This window comes from Cadophora gregata, assembly GCF_030347475.1.
Source record: "Cadophora gregata isolate MNR1 chromosome Unknown scaffold_8, whole genome shotgun sequence".
Classification (NCBI taxonomy): Eukaryota; Fungi; Ascomycota; class Leotiomycetes; order Helotiales; family Ploettnerulaceae; genus Cadophora; species Cadophora gregata.
This window is the reverse complement of record NW_026695931.1, coordinates 1,599,980-1,610,255: the sequence shown is the minus strand read 5'-3', so window position 1 is coordinate 1,610,255 and position 10,276 is coordinate 1,599,980. Positions and strand designations below refer to the sequence as shown.

At 48.7% G+C, this 10,276-nt stretch overlaps 4 protein-coding genes across 4 annotated transcripts; 3 read left to right on the top strand and 1 right to left on the bottom strand.

Annotated features, from left to right (window-relative positions):
* Positions 1-650: 650 nt before the first annotated feature.
* On the top strand, positions 651-989 carry ONS95_014050 (uncharacterized protein; the record flags this gene model as incomplete). Its single annotated transcript, XM_058507700.1, has 1 exon — positions 651-989. One exon carries the CDS (start codon positions 651-653, stop codon positions 987-989), a length of 339 nt encoding a protein of 112 aa, XP_058356870.1.
* Positions 990-5,528: 4,539 nt separating this feature from the next.
* Positions 5,529-6,131, top strand: ONS95_014049 (uncharacterized protein; the record flags this gene model as incomplete). The annotated part of the gene is made up of 2 exons (XM_058507699.1): positions 5,529-5,844; positions 5,902-6,131. 2 exons carry the CDS (start codon positions 5,529-5,531, stop codon positions 6,129-6,131), a joined length of 546 nt encoding a protein of 181 aa, XP_058356869.1.
* A 158-nt stretch (positions 6,132-6,289) lies between these two features.
* Positions 6,290-7,924, bottom strand: ONS95_014048 (uncharacterized protein; the record flags this gene model as incomplete). Its single annotated transcript, XM_058507698.1, has 1 exon — positions 6,290-7,924. The coding sequence occupies one exon, from the start codon at positions 7,922-7,924 to the stop codon at positions 6,290-6,292; it is 1,635 nt and encodes a 544-aa protein (XP_058356868.1).
* Positions 7,925-8,314: 390 nt separating this feature from the next.
* On the top strand, positions 8,315-9,924 carry ONS95_014047 (uncharacterized protein; the record flags this gene model as incomplete). The annotated part of the gene is made up of 2 exons (XM_058507697.1): positions 8,315-8,837; positions 8,891-9,924. 2 exons carry the CDS (start codon positions 8,315-8,317, stop codon positions 9,922-9,924), a joined length of 1,557 nt encoding a protein of 518 aa, XP_058356867.1.
* Positions 9,925-10,276: the final 352 nt, after the last annotated feature.

The following is a 10,276-nucleotide window of genomic DNA, read 5'->3' as shown; positions in this document are numbered from 1 at the left end:
CTGCAGATTGGCTGCCGCCGCCGTCTACATTACTAATTACCCTCGCTACCTACCTTAACCACTTCCTGCACCATTGATCGGAATAATAATAATAATAATAATAATAATAATAATAATAATAATAATAATAATAATAATAATAATAATAATAATAATAATAATAATAATAACGGACTTGAGAGATCGAGGGCCGAGGGCTGGGTGAGTGAGGCTGGTGCTTCGAACTTGTCAGCACCGGATGATTCATGTTTTGGCGGATGTTCTGTTCGCATTTCTATTCTGGTATGGTACTTCCGTACTTTACTTTCGGTACTTCAATACTACCGTACCGTACGGGATGTGACGGTGGCGATCGAGGTCCTTCATCTCATCTTTGTTTCGACCTGCATTCTTCTGTCACCATCCCAGAGGCGGAGGCGGCAGAAGTATCTCTGCCCCTATCTCATCCCCAACAAGTGCCACACCTGTGTTTCTTGCCACACAGCAATAATAATCCAGTGATCGATTACAGTAGGCGCACATCAATCTGCAGATTGATAACAGCCTTCTGTGGTCCCACAGCATAGCATTAGGTAGGGTGCGTGCAATACTGCCGAACTTATATTTCCTCGTCTTGTATTGCTCGAAAAGGCATCGAGCCAACCCAAGGCATGTACCCGCTACTCCGCATTCGTGCAACCTCACGTCCAATTCATCTAATCGATATGACGATGGCATCAAAAGCTAAAGATACGACACGAACCACTTCCGCACGGCCTTGCTCTGCAGTGCACGTGGAGGAAATTGACTCCTCAATTTTCTTGTCTCCGCCATCACGCATCCAGATGGCGCAGTCCACTGGAACCCAGCGCTTCCTTCATGGCAAGCAAGCCAAACAGAGCGCGGAGCGAATGAGATCCAGCTGGAACAAGCCAGAGCAAGCTGCTAAAGGAAGAGATCGTTCTCTGTCTCATCGGCTTCAGCCTTCGTTCGGTCCATCGGTTCCTTAACGTAGTTTCTTTTCTCACTTATCGATCGTTATCAGGGGAAGACCCAACAAAACGTCTCCATAATCGAATCCGCTTTGCAAGCTTGTACCTGAGCCAAAAGCTGCCGGTTACCACGCCGGCTTGAAATATCAAGAAATCATCCACAGCGGCGACCCCTTCAGGCGAAAGAACGGCAATACCATCAACATCTAACCCTCCGCCTCAAAGCCTTCTGTGCTTCAACCATGGTTTGTCCTCTCTTCACCATCCATATCCGGTCAAGTCGAGTCTCTAACCTGCAACCTTCCGTCAAGCGAAGCCGCATTCGACAGCCCGTTGATGGTTCCTGAAGTAAAAAAAAGTCGATGCCGATGGTGCCTGTACCTGGCTTTTCTTTACAAGACGTGGGTCTGTACCTGACTGTACCTGGAAAGTCGAGTATTACCCGAATTTACCGTACCTGAAAAAGGAGAGTCATCCGACCCCTCCCATCCCAAAGCAGACACCACAACTTCGCCTCGGTGAACTCTCCGGAAAGAAAACTTCAGCATCTGATGTCTCAGCGCCACAGAGCGACTAAAGCCATGTGGGATATCTCTTTCAGAACACTGCCCCGTCCGATAGCGATGCACCTCGCCATGGATGGAAAAGTTGCAAACTAATGAATGGACAGCAGAATAGCAACGGGTAAGGAATGCATGGGGGTGAGGAATTTACGATGGCTTCACTGTGCATTAGCGCCTGAGGGCAGATCTGCTTGTCGCTTAGCTTATCCGTTGGCCTCAGCTCAGTGCAACATGGGTTCAGGAGGAGAAGGAGAAGCGAGTCGATGGAAAGGGGAGAGGGGCTCCGCTTGGCCTGGTCATCACTACTACTTGAAGATGATCCTCCTCAAAAGATAAAAGCGAGCAATGCGACGATGACAAGATGTCATCGAAGGCACGGAACAATTCATCATCTCCACAGAGCCGCGTTGCCAGCTTACGCACGGCCGACGAAACTCAAATATCAAATCTCTTTGTTGATCAGCTGCACAGCTAGATCATGAGACAAGCCTCGAAGACAAGATTGCAAGCGCAGTAGTCCAACAATGGGAACAGTCCAAGCAGTGCAAGTGCCAGACTTGCAAAAGGTTCCATATTTCACCCCCACTTCCTCAAGCTCTCTATCGCATCTACCGTGCTACAATCATGCACATCTCACAGATTGCAGGTTGACCACAGCACCTCTATGTAAACAACCTAGTACCAACAAATGTACTGAGTTCAGCCTGAACATCAACGAGTCAGAGCCCTCCAGTTCCTGCATTCAACCGTCCCCGTACATACATACATGACCCAGAACCCCCACATCTGCAAGGCACATACAGTACAGCAATCCTGTCATCCCTCGCATCCTGCACAGCACAGCACAACACTTCAGTTCACACGCAACGGCGCACAGCAATAATGGAAGCAAGGCAAGACGGGAGTGGGACCCCCATCAGCCACAACAATGGAAGCCAAATAAGTTCAACTAGCCTCCACCGCACTACTGTAACAAACGATACTCCGCAACTTAAAGTCAAATCAATTCTGTAGTAAGTTTACCTTAAAACAGGTGCAGATGACACTACTTCCCACCCAACCAACTCTCCTATCCGTCCAGAAAGGCCAGACTAGATCAGGATCAAAGTCTCGCGAACTCCCGCTCCCCTAACACTAACCAACACCAAACCCAACAAACAAACATTGACCACAGCGCCTTCTTCCTGCAGTAATTAGATACCTTAGGTAGTTAACCCAAGTTTAGATCACTATCTAAGTACTATCGTTATCGCGCCCGCCTCCAAAATGGCGCATCTTCTACTGTAAATAGCGCCTCGACCGCACCGCATCACATCGCATATGCGAGATAGCCGCGCGATAAATACCTACAGCACTCCTTCTAAGATTCAGGTATCAGAGCTTAGCCTTCCCTGCCCGGTTCACTTCACTTCACTTCACTTCTCTTCTTTCATCCCAAGCCCCCAAGGCCCAAGCCCGCAAGCCTTCAAGGATGCAACAGCCGATGTGGATACACATCGATAGCACGGATCTCCTAACGCAACGCAATGCATCGCATCGCATCGCAGGGAAGGTGGGGAGCGGGAGGAGCGATAAGAAAAGTCGAGTTGGTTATTCTATTTATGGGGGTTTTGCGAGGTAGGATGTTCCTTTCTGTTTGGAAATGCTGGCATGACCTGGCATGTTCGCAGACGAGATCAAGTGATCTGTGGATATGTTTTGGGATTTGGGATATAGCCGGACGAGACCGGACTTGATACACTTTTCTTGATGAGCTAAGAGGGAGGGAGATATGACGTGTTTTCGACGAGGGGGATACCCAGACAATACCTTGTGTGTGAAGTTTTTCGTAACTTAGAGAAAACCATCTCAGAATATGGTGATCATTTCTCTAATTCCCGTGCTGGTGACAAAATGAGCCATGCCATTGGTTTTCGATACGACGGTGACAATGGAACTCTCTACCGTCAATCCTCTCGGGTCCCGTTAATGCCCATCCTTCCTCCCTTCTCCCATCCCCATCCATCCCATCCGTACTGTCGGAGAAACTCTCCTTCCCCTTCTCACCGAATATCAACCTACCAATCCCATCCCATCCCATCCCATCCCATCCCATCCCATCTTCTACCCTATCTCCTTCTCCAGTTCCTAAATATTCGCAGCATAGGTACCCAAGCAAACGAACCCCCCTCGCCCCGCCCCCCCTCTCCTTCGTCCCCTCCCTCAGCCGCTGACCCTCCAACGTCACACCCACCACGCACCTACCCTCACACCCCAAAACCCCACAGATCGGCACCCCAGCCGTCCAGTCAATCAAATCAGTCAACCGTCCCTCCAACAGAAATTTACCATCCAAAAGTAGTAAGACACGAAAAAGGAAAGAAAAGAAAAGAAAAAAATCTGGGGGCGGCTGAAGAGCGGGAGATGCGGGATGGATGGGGGAGGTAAGGTATGGATTGTGATGGGATGGGGACGGACCTCGGATCGGCAGGAGCATGAGACGTGATTGACAGGAGATCTTTTTTTCTCTTGGGGTAGGTGGACGGGTGGGTGATCTCGATGATACAGTACAGTAAGTAGAGTTGAGAGGGCATTGATCATATGATGTTTGGAGGTGGGTTGATGCGAGTTTGCGAGGATAGGACTTTTGGACGGTTGTCCATTTTTGTTGTGTTTTCTTTGAGGATGTTTTTGCGTTACAGAAGGGAGAGGATTGGGTGGTTACTTGGTTGACTTACCGAAAATGTAATTGAGTGAGTGAGTAACTGAGTGAGAAGTCTTGGTTGTGATTATTCATCGTCCCTGTGGAAGCACAATTATATTCTGCCACCAGAAATTATCTGTCTGGTGTCTATCGGTATTGCTACGTCGGAAACATAATGTGAAATAGGCAGGCTGGAGTTTTTGGCTGGTTCCTCACAAGCTTTCCTCTCTCGCTTAACATTGATTCTCGGTGAAAAAGCATTGCTGCTTCGCTTGATAGCATCACAAATATTGCGGCGTGTCTTTTTATTTTTATCATTACAAGAATAACATGATCGCTATTAATTGTACAGTACGGCTTTATGGTATCCTTGTCCATGTCCCATACCTGACACAGACAATTGGAGTCATTGCAATGTCTCGTCTCTCTCCACTGTCACTTGCATCCCAGGAGCTGGCTTAGTATGTCAGACTATTCAACGACCTCATACGGGTATGCATAAAAAAGCTGGACAGGAAGGCATATTATTCTGTGGATTGAAGCTGACTACAGATGCCTCGAAGATGTCTGTCAATACAGGCGTCGCTCTCTGTAAGATAGGATGACGAGGGGCGTCTTACGCCGCTTGATAGGATAGTCTCTAATTCCTGTCATTCGCAGAGATAAAGCCATTCCAACAGCACGGAAAGCACCACGTTTCCGGGCTTATCAAGCGAATTGAACTGTAGTCAGAGTCGGGCTTACTTTCCCTGTCATCATTTCATTACTGTATCATGATCCTTGCCTGACCTCACGCGATCCAGCGATCTGCATACGTACCTGGCTGCCGCCCCCCACAAAGCTTGTATCTCCTCCAATCTTGGCAGGGGTCGTCGGCAGTCCACTACTTGTATGATGGCATATTATTCCGCGCGAGTAATCCTGCAAGTTTGAAGCCACTGATAAGCCCCGCTCAAGGCATTGGACCCTCTGGTTTGCCAGAGTGACAAACTTGAGCTTTGTGTGGCGCGATCAGCAGCACACACGGGACCAGGAGGGATGAGTGACTTTTGCGAGCCTGGCATGGAGATCAGTTTAGAAACTGGCGGGGGAGAACGAATCGCGTTGTGGAAGGTTATCTGAGCTCGACTTAAGAGGGAGAACTTCGCCCCTGGGAAGTCCGAGATGAGGTAGTATATGTGCGCCAAGACGAATCTCTGTTCCCTCTCCTGTCCGCAGTCCTCGAATCGTGGATCATATCCCTATCTCCCCACACACTCTGACTGCCGGCTTGCGACTGCGAAGATACGCCACTCATATCTCTTCCTCGCAATGGTCGCCCTATCTCTGACTATATCTTTGAGCAGAGGGTCGGACCACGCTTCTGCTTCGCCAAGTCTGAATTACCAAGCCAGTGTGTACAGCTCACATTCACGCTCACATTCTCAACCTCCTCCATACGGCTATAAACCTAGTCGGGACAACAGCCTTGAACAACTTGTTCCGAGGCATAGAAAACAGCTTGACTTTCAACAGCGACAAAGAGCGAGGAATTTGAGATTGAGAATCAGGATGGCGAGTAATGAGACAGGTGCTTTGAATATTGAGAGGAAGAAGAGCTTTGGGATTGGTGGTGCAGGAAATATACGTCGGTGGCCGATCCTTGTCCCACAGAATTCTTCTTGGTTCTGACACTGCTTAATAGGGAGGCCTTCGGATACCATCTACCCACCCAGGGTCAATGCTGATGGGACAAGACGGTCGAGTGTTTGGTCAACTATGTCTGTATCACCCGGGACGAGTCCTGAGGGTAGACGCTCGTCGTTTATGAGTCTGTTCAAACGAAACAGCGTGCATGCAGAGGACGGCATCTCAGAACAGGATGACGAGGACAGGGTCGAGTCTAAGCAAGTCAACATGGGAAGGAGGAGGTAAGCAATAGCCCGTCCGCTCGTGATGATTGTCGCAACGGTTACAACGCGCTTTTCGATTGAGCGGGAATTTGAGTAGGATGCATGCGTGATTTGGGATATACCACGAGCCGTGTGTAAATCTACTATAGTACAAAATCGTTATGATACAAGACTTGTGGCCTATCGTGCTATGTTAAATTGGAGATGCTCTCTGGCCTTGTCCTCCCTCTCCATGATGGCTTTGATGATCTTCTCTCTCCAAGTCCTGAAACCATTGGGCGCAAACTCAGGCATTGCCCATAAGGCTTTCATCGTAGTGCCCTTCTCGCCTCGATGAATGCTAAATTGGAATTTGGAGGTATTCCGTACAATCGCAAGAGTATCTTCGTCGAACTCTAAGGCAGCTTGTTCCATTTCATTCAGCAGATCAAGCATTCCACGGAAGTCATCATATCGATATCGGTATATATTCAGAAGCTCGTTGTAAAGTGGGGTCGTACCTCCCAGGATCTGTGAGATGTATCCCAAAGACTTGATTCTTGGAAGTATCGAAAGGGCGAGTGGAGATGGTTTCGCGAAAGAGCGATCGAGAAGCCGGAGCCCAAGCAAGAGATATGATGGATAGAGAGGGCCATAGAGCGCGAGAGGGGACACTCCATCGATCGCGGGCTCGCTGGTCGTAGCTTCTGACCTTTCCTGTGACTCGACCTCCGTTACAATCTCGGTTTTGCGTGTCACTTTCGCCTTTTTCGAGGCCTTCTTTTTCTTGGTCTTGAGCGGAACGTGAGCAGCTGCGACGTTTGAAGCATCCTCCAACCCTAACTTTGAGATCAAGGTAAATACTTCTTTCTCCATGATCTCCATCAGCTCGAAATCGGTATTGGCTGCGTTCATGAGACCCTCTACACGTTTTCGTTCTGGTTCTCTTAATGCTTCGAGTGCTTCCGTATCCAACATGGCATTTCGACTTGACTGAGTCTGTTCCACATCTGATTCGTCTTCTATGTATCCCATAGCTTTCGCCGCAGCTGCACGCAGGGCTGGTGGGTATTTTTCCAGGGCCGCGTCCATTTGTCGACGACTTTGAGGATTTCTCTGCATCGCTGTGGTGAGAATATTACCAAGGTTCTTTTTGGCTCGTCCAAGATCTGTTGGCTCGCTTTCCCTCTCGAACGGGTCCTTGTCCATCGCTTCAAAAGCGGAAGTAGATAAGCTCGGACCTAAACTGTTGGACCTCTTGAAAATGTCCGAGAAGATTTTCTGGAATGCTGATCTTTCTTGATCCGTTATTGTCGAGTCGCGAGAGCCGTGCTTTCTCGTCAAGTCCTGAATCTCTTCGGGCTGCATAGCAGTTGAGAAAGGATCTTCCATATCAACTTCATCCAACTCCGACATCTCGTCGAATCCTAGTCCATCTTCCAATCTGAAGTCATTGGACTCGAGATTTGGCAATTTGTTGGCGGTATCGAGCCCTGATGTTCCTAGGTATGCCGCTTCTGGTGTTCTTGGCGTGAATGGCCTGCTGGATGGTGATGGCTGAGCATCCGCTTCGTTCGAAAAAAAGACTGTATTGTCTTGAGATCTGGGCTTATAGGTCCAGCTCCCAGCTGCTGGAGGTTCAGCTCCTGACATGTTCGATGTTCGTTTTATTGTAAATCGTGGGGAAGAGGGTGGCGCATTGTTACTACGGACATCACTATAGTGTCTGCGAAGCATGGTATCATAGTATCGAGGTGCATTAATAATATTTGGTCCAGCAAGACTCCATCTGGCGAGCGTCCTGGTCTGGTAAAGGAATGGCGTAGGTGTTGACATGATCGTGAGTGCTGCAGGGCCAGCTTCTGCAGTAGCTCATGCTCCGAGCATGATTTATGGGAAAGAGTGGTGCTGAGTGCTACTGCATCATTGGTATAGGCGTTCCGTGTCGAAGGGTATTTCTCTTGGACAAGTTGAGGTCCTGGCCTGGCTGTCAAAGTTCTGCTCTTGAATTTAGCGATGAGCCTCCAAGCTTTAGAGACAACAAAATAATGGCAGGGGTATGAAAGTCAGCTAGACTGTTGCGGGAATAGTCAGTCGCGTGCCTTCGCGTTCGTCCAACGCGCCTTTTCGTGTAGATTGAAATGACCTCAACGATATCCAGGTGGCCACCACATTTCAGTCCAACATCAACACCATATCTAAGCGGGATTGTGACCAAAAAGTAATATGGCTCCAGTTAAGAAAGAGAAAGAGGAGATGAGCGCTTTTGAGCGGAGTCGACTCGCGAACATTGCAACAAACCAAGCAATTGTTAAGGACCTCTCGTCAGCAGCAGCGAAGATTGCGCCAAAACCTGTGGGTAGGCCGAAGACACCAGCTTCACGAAAGAAAGCTGCGCCCGTAAAGAGGGAAGAACCGCGACCTACGCGAACAAGTTCCCGATTAGCTGGCATTGAGGCAGATAGCGAGACTCAGAAACGGAAAGCCGAGGTCGAATATGAGTTCGCGATGGAGCAGGCGAAGGCCAAGAAGCTAAGAGTTTCTGGGGATCTCAATTTCAGTGATATTGTTGTTGATGGAAAGAAATGGAATAAGGATGACGGGTTCTTGTCAGGAATCATGAGGGGAGCACAGCCAAATGTCAGGACATTTACCGAGGATGATGTCAAGGAGACTACGGACGAAGGCTTGAAAGCATTGAGGGAGAAAATGAGCGGACTAGAAATATATGACGGATACGAACCCAACCGTAAGTGGTCCCTGTGCGTGAGATGATGGAGTAACATTTGCTGACTGCCCCAGAAATCAAAATTACCCCCGAGCGAGTCTACTCTCTTGGATTCCATCCTTCTCCAGACAAAGCTCTCGTTTTTGCTGGAGACAAAATGGGCAACATGGGCATTTTCGATGCCTCTCAGACCGGGGCAGATGTCAAGGCCGAAGAAGATGACGATGAAGAGGCCGATTTCCCTGAGCCAGCAATCACTGCTCTGAAACTTCACTCCAGGACGATCACTTCATTTGTCTTCCCTGCTGATGGCAATCATCTATTCTCTGCTTCATACGACTCATCAATTCGAAAATTTGATCTTCAAAAAGGAGTTGCTGTTGAGGTGTTTGCTCCTGCATCAGTAAACGAAGATTTACCGATTTCCTGCATATCCATTCCATCTTCTGATCAGAATCTAATTTATTTTTCGACTCTGGAAGGATCCTTTGGCAGACATGATATGCGGACCAAACCTGCCGATGCAGAGATATGGCAACTCACAGACAAGAAGATTGGGGGTTTTGCAAATCACCCGCTACATCCTCATTTGATCGCAACAGCTTCGTTAGATCGCATGCTTAAGATCTGGGACTTACGGAGCATTAAAGGAAAAGGAGAATCCCGAGTGCCAGCTCTTATGGGCGAGCACACGTCCAGGCTATCAGTATCACATGCTTCCTGGTCTGCTGGGGGCCATATTGCGACGAGTTCATACGATGATACCATCAAAATTCATTCCTTCCCTACAGCAGGTACCTTCAAGCCTGGTCAAGATCTTGATGATGAAGCCATGAAGCCTACTGCTATTATCAAGCACAACAACCAGACGGGACGTTGGGTCACAATACTAAAACCTCAGTGGCAGGAGAGGCCGGAAGATGGAATTCAAAAGTTTGCTATCGGAAATATGAATCGTTTCGTCGATGTGTACAGCTCGGATGGGGAGCAATTGGCGCAGTTGAGTGGGGAAGGAATCACTGCTGTTCCGGCAGTGGCGCACTTCCACCCAACCAAAGACTGGGTCGCAGGTGGAACGGCCAGCGGAAAGCTCTGTCTCTGGATGTGAATAATCCGGTTGTGTTCGGTCTTGTACATCGTTTTGTTTGAATAAGTAAGCGTTTGATTGGGAGCGCTGGCTGGAAAGGGAACACGGAGTCTCCGGGGTATTTGCTTGAATACGGGTATTAGCTGGTAGAAATGTTATCATCGCATCTGATTATTACACCTCAACTCCGTGTCGGGCTAGCGGGAGTGGTGCTGTTGATAACATCCCAGTGCCATCAGCTGTTGAGACTAAACGAAGGTCAGGTCGATGAACCACTCGTTCAAGAATGCTTCTTGCCCCTTGGCTGCCTTGCTATCTTGGGTCAGAAGGGCGCCTACGTGACGGACTGCCATCCTAATTTGACTCACTTGGT